Source organism: Ceratotherium simum, chromosome 30, assembly GCF_057802395.1.
Source record: "Ceratotherium simum simum isolate JZ-2026a chromosome 30, ASM5780239v1, whole genome shotgun sequence".
NCBI classification, from domain to species: domain Eukaryota; kingdom Metazoa; phylum Chordata; class Mammalia; order Perissodactyla; family Rhinocerotidae; genus Ceratotherium; species Ceratotherium simum.
Window position 1 is genome coordinate 13227508 of NC_141929.1, and position 17824 is coordinate 13245331.

The 17824-nt window shown below is 38.5% G+C and overlaps 1 protein-coding gene across 1 annotated transcript in view; it reads left to right on the plus strand.

The window, feature by feature from the left end:
* The window catches only part of CFDP1 (chromatin remodeling protein CFDP1), a 120911-nt gene that overhangs the window by 10645 nt on the left and 92442 nt on the right, over positions 1-17824 (plus strand). The window contains exon 5 of the mRNA XM_004437105.2: positions 9765-9884. Coding sequence (XP_004437162.1) covers positions 9765-9884 — 120 coding nt within the window. The remainder of the gene's footprint in view (positions 1-9764; positions 9885-17824) is intronic.

The following is a 17824-nucleotide window of genomic DNA, read 5'->3' on the forward strand; positions in this document are numbered from 1 at the left end:
ATAATATCTAGTTTCCAACAATTATTTCATGCAGTGAAAATACATCTTGGACAAAAGAATTTGACATTATTAGTTTTAAAAATGGTGTGGAGCAAAACTTTTTAAAATTTTTCTCCCCAACGTTTTCTCCTGAAAAATTTCACACTTAGAGAAATATTGCAAGAATAGTATTACAGTGAACACCATATACCTATCATACAGATTCATCACTTGTTGATGTTTTGCTTCTGTCTCCACCACCTATATCTGTATTTCTCTCTTTTTGTTTTGGCTGAACTATTTGAGAATTACTTGTAGGCATCATGACACTTCACTCTTACATACTTCAGCACTGTTTCATAAAAACAAGGGCATTCTCCTTCTTGATTAAGGATATAACTCGCACATCCAGTAAATTTCACATTAATGCAGATTATTATCTAAACTGTCTGTGGTGAAGGACCCTGATTTTAAATTTTCAACCTGTTGCAGGTCAATACTTTTGTAAAACAATAAAAAGGAATTACTAGAAAAATAAAAAGTACAAAATACAAGCCCAGATTTTTAACAAGATTTAATAGACAGATACAAAATTACATTTAATAAGTATAGTCAAAATGAACATAAAATAGGAAAAGGGAAAGAATTATATAACTACGTAAGCTATGTAATAAAAATGTGAGTATAAATGATTGCTACAGGAAATCATTATATATATACATTTTTATTCTGTAATTGAAGTAAAAAACAGTAAAATATCAATTCTCAATACTTGACATCTAGGCACACACTTTGAATAAATGCTGTGTGTATTAATTTTTAAAGTTTTTAATATGACAAAATAGCTTATTTCTTTCTTGTTAACTCATCTAATCTAAGTTGGATGGATGACCGCACTACTCCTGTAGGATAGTATACATATATAAATTATTTCTATGTTGGTTTTCTTTTTTTTTTTTTAATAACACTCGTCATAAAGAAACCCATCTCACAGAGATATTTTTGTGAAGATGGAAGTATAGATTTTAAAGCCATTTTATTAAGTTAGGGATTTTCATTTTTACTTTTATCCAACGTGAAGCCAGTGATACTGTATTTTCAAAGTGCATCTTCAATGCTTCATCAGTAGCCAGTTCCAACAATTTATCCTGTCAAGTTATAATTATATATAAATTATATTTCAGTGCAAAAAGGAATTCTAAATGCATGAATTTCCTATGTGTGGATATTGTTTTGATAGAAAATATAATTCAAAACATTCTGTGAAACATGTTAATCTGTAGAAACTCTGTTCTTCCAGGCTTCTGACTTTCATTTTTACCCTTATAATTTATTTGCTACTGAAAAACATGTTGAATCACTTCCTTGCTTAGAAGTACTTAGATTATTAAAAATAGCAAAAATATCAGACAGATAAGCAAGTTTTACTGTCCAATTGAGATCTTTAAAATTGGGGACCAATTGGTTTTTTGTTTTAGAAACACTAAGTTTATTCCATAATTCATCATTCTCAACAGCGTTTTTCTGTTTTATAACCAGTGTACCTCAGCGTGCAATATAACATATGCACGTTTATGATCAGCGTTGTTTATCACATATGAAGAGTCATATGAAAATTTAATGCATTAACCTTACATAATTCACAATTTTTACAACTGTACCAAGAACAGTGATTTTTTTGGTAGCAAGATTTTTCTCCATGAAGGAAGCAGTATATTCATTTATGTTTTAGCACAGGCTCCTTAACCCTGTCTTGCAACTCCACCATTGGAACATATTCTTCCAAACACTTAAACTTCAAATTGCATTTGTTGACAGAATGTGATCCTAGTTTTATTATACAGGTGAATGTCAGTTGTGTTTGTCAGCAAGAAACTAATGGAGGAATCCTTTATCTCCCCATCATGTTTAAATCACACATATACCATAATAATTTTCATGTTAGCAGTAATGTGGCATTCTTCAAATTGCATTGGAAAAACACACTTTGCTAACTTGATTATAGTTTTCACTATTATAAGCCAGATCCTGAGCGCTTCAGCCTGGGGTATCCTTGGAAAGTTGTAATTGAACCACCTTCTTTGTCACAGATTCACTAAGATTTCCAAGTAAACATCTTTGATACAGTCTTACTAATGTCTTGGCAAAGGTATATTTTTTTTAGTTAGCAACCAAAAGTGCTCCTTTCTCAGAAGGCTGCAATGCACTAATGTTAATGTATGAAACTTTGCATCTGTTTCTTTTGGCTTTTTAGTTCAATACTCTTTCTTTCAAAGAATTCTTTTGATTTTAAACTTATTTCTTTATGTTTTATATGTAAATGCCGCTGAGGTTCTGACGAATTCGTCACTTCGTTAGCCAGAACATCTCTGCAAAGAACTCACTGTGGTTTTAACACTGCATGATCAAAAACCAAACTCAACATATGAGGGCTTATAGGTTAAAAGCAGTTTGACCTCGGTTGGCCTTCGTTTCTGTGGAACCACTTCCATTATCAGCATGTGGTTTACTACTACAGCTGCCTTCAGAAAAGATGTGTTTTCTTTACAGAAACGTACAGTGAGGCTTGTTTTGCCATCAGTAAATTAGGATTAAAAAAAATAACATGAGCCAGCCCTGATGGCCTAGTGGTTAAAGTTTGGCAGCCCGGGTTCAGTTCCCAGGCACGGACCTACACCACTCATCTGTCAGTAGCCGTCATGTGGCAGCAGCTCACATGAAGAACTAGAAGGACTTACAACTAGAATATACAGCTATGTATTGGGGCTTTGAGGAGGGGGAAAAAAACATATTAAAAAGAAATAATACAATTTTTTTTTTTTTAATAATTTTATTTTATTTATTTATTTTTCCCCCCAAAGCCCCAGTAGATAGTTGTATGTCACAGCTGCACAGCCTTCTAGTTGCTGTATGTGGGACGCAGCCTCAGTGTGGCCGGAGAAGCGGTGTGTCGGTGCGCGCCCGGGATCCGAACCCAGGCCGCCAGCGGCGGAGCACGCGCACTTAACCGCTAAGCCACGGGGCCGGCCCAGAAATAATACAATTTTACTTTCTTAATTTAGTTAACTGATTTTAAACTCTAAATTTTAAAACTCACACTTGGTTAACAATTAAAATGACTGTAAAAATAACAATTGTAGAAATGCTTAGATTTTATCACATTTTTGGATTTTAGTTGACAGAATAACCCTAACCTATCACATACATTGTAATGTGGTCTTACTGCACATGACTGATACATTAATATCATGTGTGAGCACCTTGCAAGTCTGACAATACCTGAATTGGTCTATACTCTGTTTAATGCAGTGAGTCCACTGATTGCATCATGAATATTGTGACACTATCAGATTGCTAAACAGGTTTCTAAATAGTTCCAATTTCTGCACTCATCTTGTCTTGGACCAATAACAGATAGTTTTGCAGCCCACATTTTAGGTAGCTCTATATACAATTCTCTTCAAATTTTTCTTGTTGTTCCAGTAACATTCTTTATAGCTCTATTTTTTGTTCAGTCCAACATCCAGTGCAGGATTACACTCTGCATTTAGCCTTTAGCTTCCTTGAAGTTAGAACTGGTTTTTTTTTTCTAAGGAAGATTTGCCTTCAGCTAACATCTATTGCCAGTCTTCCTCTATTTTGGGTGTGAGCCACTGTCACAGCATGGCCACTGATAGACCCACACCCGGGAACCAAACTCGGGCCACTGAAGTGGAGCACGCCGAACTGAACCACTAGGCTGCCAGGGCTGGCCCTATTAGAACGGTTTTTAAGCCTTTTTGTATTTCACAACATTGATATATATCTTTTGAGTCCATTTGTATTGCAGAATGTTCCTCAATTTGGATTGTGAGTTGCTTCCTCTTTATTAGCTTTAAATTAATCACTTTAGACAAAAATACTACACCAATGATGTTTTGTCCTCAGTGCATCACCACAATAGCATCCAATACTGGTGGTGATAAGTTAGATCACTTAAGGCAGTATCTGTCAGAATTCTCCATTGTAAAACACCTTTTTCTTTGATAATCAGTCATTTGCGGAATCCATTAAATAATTCTTGATGATGTGAATTAGTAATGTATTTTGCCTCCAGAAATCACACTGGAAACTACTGAATTGTCTGAAAGAGGGTAGCAGAACACTGACAGTAAACATTTAATGGTTTGAAAGTCCTACACAAATGATACAGAAAGTGTTTAATACATGATTAGGAATATAGGTTTTAAAATTTTTAGAAGTCTTTCTTGGCTTGCATTATTTCCTATGTGTCATATAGGATATCTAAGAAAGATTTATTAGAGAACTTGACCACTGACCCTACATAGAGAGTCAGAAAAGCTTGTGAATAACTGTTGCTATGAGAAATCATTAAATTTCCTGATAAAATTAAATTTTGTGGACTTTAATATTTATAGACATAGTTGTCTGACAAATTTCCTATTTCATTTTTTAAAGCAAGTGGATGGTATTTTAAATACTGGGTGGGGGAGGGAGCCTGCTATTTCTATCATTTGTCAGAAGAGGGCAGCACCATGTCTCTATCAAAAGCAAGACAAAGAAATGTGAGTAGAGAAGCATCTTTTTTTTCCCATAAATATAACACTCTCACACACATATTCAAAAGTAATATATACTTATTACTTTAAAAAACATACATTGCAGAGATATATAACATGACAAGCGAAGGTTCTCTGTAACTCCTTCCTCGTAAAGAAAACAGAAACCCTGTTAACAGCTGGCATGTTGGCAGGATTTTTTTTTTAACTTAAATTATTTATACTTAAATTTAGGTGTTATGAGGAACCCTCATATAGGAACTTGGGAGGCCAGACTTAATTGACAACCAGATGCAAACTTGGTGTATGGGTTTGAGCATATTTTTTAATCTCTTGATGTCATTCTCCCTTTTCTTTTTGTCTTTGTATCGAGTTAAGAGCATTACTACATCTTTAAGAAATGTGAGAAAGAGCTAGTGATGACTGGGAAGAATTTGTAAGTATAAGCATAAGGTAGTGTTAGCACAAAGTTAGTCTTTTAGTTTTTTCTAATTATGTTTAATTGTTAATTTTTGGATTTTAACTTTGTTTTGTTTTTCCCACTTGAAAAATGTGTAGCTTATTAACCTTGGGGAATGAGGAAAAATAGTATTTTTTTATTCTTCTCTATCACATAACCAGCTGAGCCAGTTAGCTCAGACTTTCCTAGATGATTCACCTTTTGGAAGAGGCCAGTCATGGAAAGTTTCTGTCTAAATAAGGACTTTTCAGGAAGTTTTGAGTAAGTGAAAATGAAGTTAAAATGGAATTTCTGCTGATAATGTTTGAATTAACTATTGCTAATAGTGGGCCTTTTCCTGTCAGTTCCCTCTCATATATAAAAAATGGTCTTTGACTTAACTGTTCTCCTATTTGAAGATATTTTGATCACTGGATCTCTTCTTATTGCTTAGTAAAAGTGGAGTTCTTCTAGGCATACTGTCAATGAACAGTTGTCTGCTAATGTTACTTTGTGTCGATTACCAAAGTCCCTGAGAGAAATGTACCAGTTTATAGAACTTGTTTCCTAGTGAATATGAATAGGACTTTGACACTAAGAAATTAACAGAGATAATCCCACAAGTTATACTTTTTCCATGCTTCCTTTATGGCGTTTACTATATATCATGTATTGTCATGACTTGTTTTCAGTGGTTGGCTGTCCCAATAGACTGTGAGTCCCTTAGGAACTGAGACCATGTCATATTTTTTAGTATGTCCCACATCTAACACAGTACCTGGATCTAGGTTTCTTTTCAGAAAATTTTCACAAAATTGTCTTAAGTGGCTGCTATAAAAGTTTTGTTAGTCCTGTGGGAAAACAAGTAAAAAACAAAACCAAACATGCTTTACATCAAAACTTGTTTTACTTTGCCTGTAACTTGGGCCACTTGATCTTCATTTTCTCTCATCACCAACCTAAACCATTCTAAAATTTCACAATGATGTGCCTTGATGTGGATCTTTTTTAAATTTGCCACGTCAGATGTTCTGTGGAACATTCATTTTGTGGAAACTCATGCTTTTAGGAAATTTTCTTTTTGTTGATGACCTCTCCCATATTTCCCCTTCTTCTAAAATTCCTGTTAAAGTTCATGTAAGGCTAGGCTAGGCTATGCTGGGGTAACAAATAAACCCAGAATTTCAGTAGCATAACATAGTGCATATTTATTTCTTACTGGTGCAAAGTCCAATACAGATTGAGTAGCACTCTGTCCTGTAACTCAGCCATCCAAATCACATAGCCTTCAAGGTTTCTGTGGCAAAGGAAGAGGGAATAGATTCTCATTTAATTCCCTTGTTTTCAGAATGAGACTTCAGCCCTGCTCTTTGAGTCTGGAACCTCTGTGGTTTTCATTTCTCCAAAGAGTAATGGGTTCTGTTGAGTCGGGTGGCAGAAAATAGCTTCTGGGATGAGGTGGAGAAGGGGATCTGGAACCTAATTTCTCCTGAGGCAAACTTTCAACTGGTTTCAACCCTACTCCTCTCCCCCACTTTCAAAGGTTCTTGGTGTCTCAATCTCCTGAGCCTTTCTAGAATAGCGTTACAAATTGGCTTGCTTATTGTTGGCCATTCCATATGCCTACAGGATTAGGAGATCAGAGGAAACAAAAACCTAAGCCAATTACTACTTCTCTATTTGCTTTCTACCTTCAAAAAATGTGATTGACATCCTTTTTCTGTTATACCTCTTCTCATTATCCTTGTGTAAATTTGCCTTGGTAAATTTATTTACCACTATTTAGTGGGGTTTTGGTAGGGAGTGGAGAATAAAGCACGTGTTCAGACCACCATTTCAAAGTGGAATTTTCCACTGTTCTTCATGAGCCATTTAGATCTGCCCCAGATTCTACCCAGGGCAAGGAGATGTAAAGCAACACTTTCTAGTCCAGTACTCTGGGATTCTGCATTAAGCCTTAGGTTTGAAAGTGAGTTTATTTTGGTTGTCTATATAGCAGTGTAAGGAATCATGCCAAAATTTAGTGGCTTAAAACAGTTGTTTTATTGTAATTTCTCATAGTTCTGGGGGTGGCTGGGCTCAGCTAGGCAGTTCTTGCTAGGCACTTCTAAGCTCAGGGTCTCTCGTGCAGTTGTAGTTAGTGGCTGGGTCTGAGCTAGGAAAGTTTCTCATGTAAACCATCTCTAAGGTTTCGTTCCTCTCATATCTGGTGCCTGGGCTAGGAAGACTCAGACACCTGGGAACTGGAACAGACTTCTCAGGCATCTCTGTCTATGTGGTCTTCCCATATGTTCTCTCCAGCATGGTGGCTTCAGAGTAGCCAGACCTCTTGTGTGGTAACTTGGGATTTCAAAGGTGCATTCTAAAGGGAGAGAGCCATGTGGAGGCTGTATCACCTTTTATCAGCTAGCCTCAGAAGTCATGTAGTGCCACTTCCCCTGAACTCTATGAGTCAGGGCAGCCACAAAGGCCCACCCAGTTTCAGGGGGTGGTGACATACACTGCCCCTCTCATTGGGGTAGTGTCAGGTTCTGGAGGATCATGTGGGATGGGAAATTTGTGGCAATCATCCTTCGAAAATAGAGCTTATTACAGGGTTTTCTCTAGCATTGCTACTTAATCTCTGGATAGTCTTGAAAAAGTAACTTCTTAACCCCTTAGATTTTAGTTTTCTCACTCATGAAATGTGAATGTGTCAGCTGTTGCTACAGAAATGCTGTAGCATTTCTGCTACCATCCCAAAACTCAGTGGTATACACCAATGAGCTTTTATTTATTGCTCATGTGTTTCTGAATATCTGGGGTTCAGCTGATCTGCGCTTGGTTCCAAGCTGCTTGTTGAGTTCAGGTCTGCAGCATGTGTCTTTCAGCCATCTTTGGCCAGCAGCTACTTGAGGCATATTCTTATGGCTAAAGGGAGGAACTCAAGGGGCAAGTGAAACAGCACAAACACATTTAAGCTTCTGTTCCTGTCAAATCAGCTAACATCTCATTGACCGTTGAAGCAAGTCGTTTATCCAAGCTCTCGGTGGGGTGGGGAAGTATCTTCTTGGTCAACAGGGAGGAAGTGAATATTTGCTGAATGATGGTCTAATCTATCACACAAATTCTCCCCCTTATTTTTGACTCTTGACTCTTACTACTGAGAGGTTCATTTGGGAGAGTAGAGAGACACACAAATTAAACCTGATAGAGAGTGGGACCATATTTTGGAGGGTCTTGAATGCAAGGTTCAGCCATTTATATTTGATCTCTGAGTAATACTGAACCATCACAAGAACTTGAGCAGGGGAGTAACAAAGGCGTTTTTTTTGTTTTGTTTTGTTTTTTGATGTTTTAATAGTTTATAACATTGTGAAATTTTTGGTTGTACATTTTTGTTTGTCCATCACCATATACATGTCTCCCTTCACCCCTTGTGCCCATCCCCTACCCCCATTGCCCCTGGTAACGACAATACAGTTTTTAACAGAGGTTTTAAAAGTTTCCCTTGAAAATTAACTTGACGGTCTTTCTCAGTGAAGATTCTTCTTCTTTTTTTTTTTTTGTGAGGAAGATCAGCCCTGAGCTAACATCCATGCCAATCTTCCTCTTTTTAGTGAGGAAGACTGGCCCTGAGCTAACATCCACGCCCATCTTCCTCCACTTTACGTGGGATGCCGCCACAGCACGGCCTGACAGGCGGTGTGTCGGTGCGCGCCCAGGATCTGAACCCGGGCCGCCAGCAGGGGAGCATGCACAAGTAACCGCTACGCCATGGGGCCGTCCCCCCACCAGTGAAGATTCTTAATATAAAACTCTCAAATTCTTATTCTGTGCCACTTGTGTGAGTGACACAGTACGGAATGCAGGAGTTAGATGGCTCTTAATAAGAAAATTTGGTTCTGGTCCCAAGAAGCGTAGAAGGAAGGAGAAAAGAGATAGAGATTTATATTCCTGCAAAGCTAGAATTTATGGGATTCACCTGTCATTATTCTTGGCCAGTCTTATTCTGGATGACCTGATTGAACACTCAAAATACAATGACCATAATCTTAGACCCTCCCACAGATAGATTGGAATTTAAACAAAATTCCTCAGATGTTTTTGTTGACTTGGCAAGTGCAGGCAGGCATTAGGCACTTCTCTGTTTATCTGAAATTTCAGGCACCATAAATATCTTTGTTTGACCCTTTAGGATGCAGTTTTATTGAGGGCAGTTTTTCCAGATTTGAAATTGGAAGGGATTCTCAATCATAGCTTTCTTCCACTCCCAAATCAGTAGTACCTATTTAGCCCATTTTAAGGGATTTTGTTTCATCTTTGGATTGTTTTAGGTGTAGAAAAGGAGGCTTCTACAGAGTATTTTCATTTGTTTATACTGTTGCTTTTCTCCTTAAAATAATGCCATTGTTTTTCTCCCAAATATTCCATCTCCTCATTCCAGCTTTTAACTGTGAGTCCTAATCTCCATGTGAGGCACAGTGGGAGAGCCTTTTTCAGCCTTCACATCAGTAACCCCTAGGGGCTGTGATTCAGTAGTGATTACCAAAGTGTGTTTCATACTGACAGAAGTAATGGAGGGGATTTTAGAGAGGTCAGATTTACATACACCGTTGTTTCATTCAGTAAGGGAAAATGTCTTTGTCTAGAACTGTTGTAGTAAACTTTAACCATAAAACTCAGTAGCCAGAACTTACTGAAAGTCCAGTGGGTATTTTCCTTGTTGTCATTTATTCCCTTTTCTTAGATTTTATTTCTCTCTTTTTATTCCTCTTGTAAACTTGACGTCTCCTTCCATGGCACAGGGTGACTAAGGAAGTGGATGCTACATCTAAAGAAGCCAAATCCTTCTTCAAGCAAAATGAGAAAGAAAAACCACAGGCTAATGTCCCTGCAGCTCTGCCGTCACTCCCTGCTGGGTCAGGGTGAGTATTCTCCTCTCAGGCCCAGGTGTACCTGGCACATTGGAGAAGCTGTTTTCAGTATGAGGACCTGCTTTAACTGTAACTGTCATGATTATTTTCCTGAGAAAAGGAATTTTGTTGCTGCTCTGCCTTTGTTGAAATATTTGCCAAAATGGAAGCTGCAAAGGAAAATTAGCCATAGGTCTCCCATTTGATACCAGCCTGAAAAAAGTCCTGATTTACATTGTTAACCACAGAGCTGACCATGTAGTAGACTTTACATTTAAAAAATAATTTTTGAATGAAAATATCAGCAGTTCATCAAAACTTCAAGTTTTGGGTTGAGTACTCACTCCCATCCCCCAAGGACCTCAAAGGAACATAAAAAGGTTAAAGCTGATTTATAAATAATTCTATTAACACATTATCAGGAACTTAATAGTTTTTCTCCCTTCATATTTTCCGTATTTCTTGAGTTATTTTCAGCGGAAGACTAGAATTCTTTCTCTTTGGAGGAAATAAAAATTTCTTTCTTCTTAACCTGTATGAAAGAAGTAAAGCATCATAGTAAATATGAGAAGCCTACAGGGAAGTGAGCATGGACCACACCTCATGGGTAGCACTGATTACCCGCTGACGCCTGTGGACAGCTCTGTGTCTTTGAGATGTTTGGGGTAGAACAAGTCACCTATAGGGGCTTCTCTGACCCTTCTGTCAGAGTTTGTCGCTTCTTCCTTCCCTCCCCAAACATACCTACATCATTGCTGCGAACAGTAAAGTTTTGTTTTGTTTTTCACATTTAAAAGAAATCATTGGTTTTCCTGTCAGATTATGAGCTTTTCTAGCACAGGTCTTTCTCATCTTTGCAACCCTGGCTCCAAACAACGCTGTGTTACACTGGTATGCTCGCTAGGTTGCATTTACCCAGAAGCAGGCCCTGAGATGAAGGTGTGAGTGCAAGTCATGTATGTGGGAGGTGATTCCAGGAAGCTCCAGTAGGGAGGTGAAAAGGGGTGGTGGGAAGGACTCCAGTGCAGGGTGTGTTCCCTAGTAGGTGACTGCTGCTGTTGGCTGGTCGTCAGCTCTCCCTGCAACTCAGGGAGATGGTGAAGAACACGGCGAGGGCGAGGAGGCTGGGATATTTAACTCCCATCAGTCACTGGCTCAGCTGCTTCCACCTGCCCTCAATCCTTAGGCCATAAGCTGAGGTGCTTGCAGTCAGATGCTGCTCTCAGGGTGTGCCCTGGTGGTGAGTGCAAGGACGTGAGGCTGGGGCCACATCCACGTCTGCTTCATACTTTATCTGCTTCTTATTCCAAGTATTTCTCTCCCACTGGAGCGACTAGGTAGCAGATATCATGTAGTAGTTACACGGAAACCTATGAAGGAAAAGGATTTGAGTGCTTGCTGCCACAGTGGAAATGATGTAAACACCAAGGAAGGAGCCAAGTAGCGTGAACAGAATTCTCTAGACCCGGCCATGTTAATACTCTAGACCAGTACTTTCCAAGCTCTGGTTTGCAATTGTCATTTAAAAAAAAAAAAAAATAGAATAACAAATATCATAGTACATCATGTAGTAAGAGTAAATATTGTTTCATAAAATTTTTATTTCGGTTATTGATGTGCTTGTAGTGGGTGGCAAAATAAACTCTATTTTTAGTGAGGGTTGAGATTAAAAAAATGTGAGACTGTAGGCTGAAGCAACATGTTTTTAACCTTAAAATAATATATTGTATGAAAGGGATTCTCTTGAGACCAACAGCTTTCAAACTATTGACTGCCACCCACAATAAGGAATACATTTTACAGTATGCCCTAGTACACCCATAAATATAGGTATGTAAAAAAATGAAATAAAAATTTGGTGAAGTAATGTTTCCATTAGTATATACAATGAACTCTAATTTTATATTTTACATTATTGTGTATAGTATGTGTCGTTCAAAGAAAGTTAGGACCCACTGAATTGATTTCACAATCTTCTACAACCTGAATTTGACAAATACTGCTCTAGACATATAGAATTAGCCTTTTGCAGGCTTTGACTTGGGTTACCAAGCTTGTATCTGGTATTATTAAACAGTGTCTCTTGCATTTATTAAATCTGTTACTGTGAAAGTTATCTCTGGATTTAAGTAGCAGGTAGAAATAAAGGCAAAGCTTCTTCTACCTTAGGTTTCTAGCATAGTTAGTTTCAACTAGCACAATTTTTACTTCTAGTCTCCTTGAGTGTTTCTTAATCTCTATTGATGCTTAGAGATTCTACTTGGAAACTGTGTGTTTCAGAAAGTACTCTGTTACTATAATTATGAAGATAACTAGAGGAGGGAGAAGTGGTAGCTTAACAAGGTCACCTTAAGTTACTAAGTTGCTTATGGAAATCTCACTGCATTCTGTATCCATGCCTTCTTTTCTTTCTAGGATAAGAAATCTGCTGAGATGATATCTGTATTAGGGAGACCCAGCAGGAAACAGATGGTATCCTCAAATTTGGATACTTTGAGGAGAATTTAATAACTCACAAAGTGATGAAAAACCACGGGGATAGGAATAGTGCAGTGTCCCTAGGCTAGTAATAATGAGGCTCCATTACCACCCCTAGACCTGAAGGGGCAAGAGGGGGAACAGTTTATTGCAGTGAAGACAGAGAGGGCCTCCTGACAGAAGCTAAGACCTTTACTTGAGTGATGGACCCTCCAGGGGGAAACCAGAAGAATAAATATCCAGATCTCCCATTCTTCCCTCCCTCCCATCTCTTGTTAGGACACTTCATTTGGCCACTGAGGCTTGTGAAAGAAAAAATTATTCTGACACTTGTTAAAATGGTAAGGAAGACTTTTTCAAGATTATTGCAATAGGTATTAAAACTATCACAATAGGGGAGAAGGATCAGGCTCAACTCTGCATACAGCAGAACCAGCTGGGGATTTATAGCCAGGCAGCAGAATGAGGGAGATGGGGGCAGTAGATGGAATATTACTAAGAGGATGCATCAAGGGTAGGGAGATTCTTGCTGAAGACAGGCCAAGGACTTATACATGAAAGGTGAGACATGAGGAACGTGATCAGATATCAAGAGCGGGGGATTCTCTTTAAACTGACTTTGCAGGATTCTTGCTATGCAAGCCCAGCAAGGACAGGGGCCAAGATTGAGGCCTAGTCAAGAAGAGGGCTCAAAGAAGCCTGACTAAGGGTTGATCAAGAAGTCCTTTGTGCATCCAGGACAGCATCTGAGGCAGAAAGCAATATAGAGAAGGATGTAGAGAGAATCTGGAGGGACCAACCAGTAAAATATCTTTCAGTGGATTAATGAACTACTGACTCCCTTATAAAGCGGTAAAGTGAAATTTGATCGAAATCAGTTTCTTTGAAAGCTATAACAGATTACAAGAATATGTCAAGAATATTACAAGAATATGCTTGAGTAAAAAAGTCCTCAGAGTTGTGCATGATAGTGGGAACACATTTAATTATGATACCATGTATCTTGAATTTCTGAATAAATCCAGAAGATAACCTTCAAGGTTGGCATGATTGTTTTTCTAAAATGCATCTGAAAAAACATCTAGAGTTGTGATTGTGCTTGGGGAAAAGACGGAGTCAAGAGGAATTCAGCTGACCTGGGGTGTCTAAGTGGGCCTATTTTATCATTGCAAACATTAGTAAATCTGCTGCAGGCTGCACATGGAAAGTCGTTTCAGGGGGAGAATCTATAGGAATAATCACGATTTATTGAAAGAAAATTATTTTAATATTTTTTCCACATTTTTTTCATTTTCATTTTTGAAGTTGCTTCAGTTTATAGAAATTGTCCAGCAGAAATACTTTATTTGTTTATTTTTCTTCTCTCTAAACAGATTTAAGCAGTACAGGAAAACCAGAGCAGGAGAGTAAAACATCCTGTCCCACATCCTTTGCTAGCAAATAAGAGCAGATTCACAGGAGCAAATGTTTGTAACTGAAAATGCATTTCCTCTACATGTTTAAAATAGCACACTGCTTAGGCTATAAAAAGCCAAAGTTTATGCTTTGGGAATGGAGTAAACCAAACAGAGAGTTTTAATTAGATGCAGGAATCAGAGATGACAAGAAGCACTCTCTACATTTGGTAGTAGAAAGCCTAATGCTCAGCTTAGTGTGTCTAAATTCCTGTAGTTTTGTTACTCTAAGCTCTTGATCCACTTCTCCCCCGCCCCCCTTTTAGCCTCCCCCATCCTCACTACCGAGACCGTTGGGCACTTGAACCCAGCTCCTACAGTTTTTGTGGTTATTTGGCTGGTCAGCCTTCAGCCGCACATTTACTGCTTACCTTATTCCAGCAGTGGGCTGCTAGCCGGCTATTAGTTTAATTAAAGTTTATAGTCCTAGCCATAGGCATTAATTTGTTTAATTAAGGGCTTACTATTTAAGTTAAGAGCAATAAAATGTGTGAAAAACATCATTTTCCCATGTAGTTGTCTTGTCTTCTTGGCCTGTTGAGCAAAACAAAGGGCCTTATTGTTGAGTCTCAAACAACATCATGGGTGGTGTCAGTTTAGCAGTGTTTGCCCCAAAGATAGAAGAGACAGAATTCCTCACGGTGTCATACTGAAGATAGAAGACCCAGACTAAAGACGCGAGAAGACAGCAATGCCTGACTGTTTTTGTGGTTTATCAGTATGCAGCATATTTGACCAGTCAGTCCCCAGGAACCTTTAGTTTGTGCAACAGAGTCTTCCTGTCTGAGCAGTTAATCTGATCTCTCCCAGTCTCCTCAGACATGAGTTAACACCTTCATTGGCTCTTGTAAGTTTTTAAATTTTTCAATATAGTCTTTTGATAGAGGGCATTGAGAATTATACTCTAACAAAAATCACACATAGCCACAAGATTAGGTGGAAACATTTCTAATTTTTGATCAGAATCTCTTATGATGATCAATCAGACCTCTGACGTATGTTGATTTATTTTTTTAGGCCCTTTTACTTTTAAAGGAGTTGCTTTCATGTTGAGAGGAGCATTTCAGAGCTAGATCTAATTATGTTTCAAGTGTTTTTACTAACAGAGAAGAAATGACCCTCGAATTATTCACAGCAGATATATTTACATCAAAAACAAAAAAAGACAAGTTACCTCAGAAATCTGACTTCATCTCCTGGTTTGATGCTCTCATGAAATGCCTGATCAGTTGGTGTGTGCCTGGTGAACGGATATACATGATGAGGTTACTGAATGTCTAGAGAATGGCCGTTCCAGGAAGAGGAAAGTCATCTTGTTTCAAAAGAGTGAATATCATAAGTAAGGGCTTATTGGTAATTATTATAATAATCAATATAATTAGAAGAAAGCAGATATTGCAGCAGACATGACCTGTGATATTTTTTGGACTCTAGTCTTGAAGAGAACGAATGGGTATTTGTCCATTTAATAATTTAAAATTAGATATGCTTTTTTCTCTCTTTTCAAAAACAGCTGTATTGAGCTGTTATTTATTTAACAATTTAAATTATACAGTTTATTGGTTTTCAGCATATTCACAGAGCTGTGCGTTCATAAAGCTTTGCAACCACAATAATTGCCATCACCCCAAAAAGAAATGTAGTCACTCTCCATCTCTATCCCCACCCCACTTCCCCAACCCCAGGCAACCACTGATCTATCTTCTGTGTCTAGGTTTTCCTGTTTGGACATTTCATATAGATGGAATCACACAATATTTGTATTTTTGTGTCTGGCTTTGACTTGGCATAATGTTTTCAAGGTTCATCCATGTGTCTGTACTTCAGTCATTATAGCTGAATAATATTCCATTGTATGAATATACTGCATTTTGTTTATCCATTCATTAGTTGATGGGCATAGGATTGTTTCCACTTTTAGTTGTTATGAATAATGCTTCTATGAACATTCATGTACAAGTTTTTGTATGGACATGTGTTTTTATTTCACTTGGGTGTATACCTGGGCATGGAATTGCTGAATCTTATGGTAATTTGGACATACTCTTGAATAGGAGGATGAGCCATAAGAGAAGAATCCAGGAGTGTTACCAAAGGGTTGGGTGACTTGGGTGCCAGCGTTTCTTCCACCATGATTTCTTTGAAACATGTACAGTTCTTTTTTTTTTGAGGAAGATCAGCCCTGAGCTAACATCCATGCCAATCCTCCTCTTTTTTTTTTTTTCCCCCCAAAACCCCAGTAGATAGTTGTATGTCATAGCTGCACATCCTTCTGGTTGTTGTATATGGGACGCGGCCTCAGCATGGCTGGAGAAGCGGTGTGTCGGTGCACGCCCAGGATCCGAACCTGGGCTGCCAGTAGCAGAGCGCGCACACTTAACTGCTAAGCCACGGGGCTGGCCCCGAACGTACAGCTCTATATATAAGATCCTGCTGTAGGAAAAAGAGATTGATGGAAAACTATCATGTCCAGTAACACTATAAAAGCGATGGCTGGAAAAAAGATAAGATGGTTTCCTTCTGTCATAATTAGTTCTAGAGGTAAGGAGAGGGAATTCAGCCTTTTGATTTGTTCCCACAACCAGCTTTAAACTTTCTGCTCAGTGAGATTTCCTGTTTGGTGATAATCTAGGATTTGAGTTTAGTTGACTCAGGGCTGGCCCTGTCCTTATTTTATTACTGTTTGTAAATAGATGTTCTTGACCTTCCCACTAACTTTTGAATTTAACTTTGTTATTCTTAGCGGATGTGGTGCTGCCAGTAGGAGGTTTTCAGAAGTGTGTGGTGAGATATTTTGGTTGTCCCGACTTGAGGAAACCATTGGTACTTAGTGGATAGGGTTCCGGGATACTAAATCTTCTGCTTTACCTAGGACAGTTTGTACAGAGAAGAATTTTCTTTTCCAGAAGGTCAGCGGTGTCCTCTTTGAGACACACAGTTTTAGGGAGCTGGAGTCCCTCGCTTATCTAACCACTGAGCTTTCCCTTTGGTTTCTGGTTTGAGATTCCACTCCAGGGTAGGCATTCACAAACTGGTGGTTCATGGGCCAGATCTGTTCTTAGATGTTTTTGTTTGGCTGGTATTAAAAATCAGGAGAGTTGACATAAAAATCTGGATTACTGGCTTTTCTTCAGAAATGAGAAGTGGTGCTACTGTCTTCCCTTTTTCCTTATGGCAACAGTGAGTTGAAGCAAAGTAGATGGGGTTTGCCCTTTCCTGGTCCCTACTCAGCTGCTTCACTCATTTATGTTACCTGCTTGGCTCCTGTAGGCATATGTTTCTCACGCTCTGGGATGACATATTTCCCTTTAATGACCAGGTCAGTTTCCTTTCGAAACCAGTTTGTTCTCTAGATAAAATATCAGACATATTATCTTCTCAGACTGCAGGTTAAATATTTCTTTACCCTTTTTAAAAGAATAAATAGCTCCTATTTATCTACAGCATCCCAAGTTTAAGGCACAGTGCTAAGTGTTTTATGTGTATTATTTCATTTAATCCACATAAACGCTTCAGGAGGTAGGTACTGACTGTGCCCATTTCACAGATCAGGAAACAGGCTCAGGAAGGTGCCATTAACTTGTTGAGATTACAGAGTTGATGGATGGTGGAGCCGGGATTCCAGTCCAGATCTACTTGGGACCAATGCCTGGACTCTCAGCCACTGTTCCATGTAACCATTCTTTCTTACCTCCTAATTGGCCTTTTTTTGTTAAAGTATCTCTTTTCAGCTTTATATCTGATGAAGGACTTTTTGAAAGCTATTTTGTTATTTTTGTTTTGTTTTGTTTTCCCCAAAGCCCCAGTAGATAGTTGTATGTTATAGTTGCACATCCTTCTAGTTGCTGTATGTGGGATGCGGCCTCAGCATGGCCGGAGAAGCAGTGTGTCGGTGCGCGCCCAGGATCCGAACCCGGGCCGTCAGTAGCAGAGTGCGCACACTTAACTGCTAAGCCTTGGGGCCGGCCCTTGTTATTTTTAAAGGAAGTGAGATGACTGTTTCTTCTCTTTTCCTTTGTA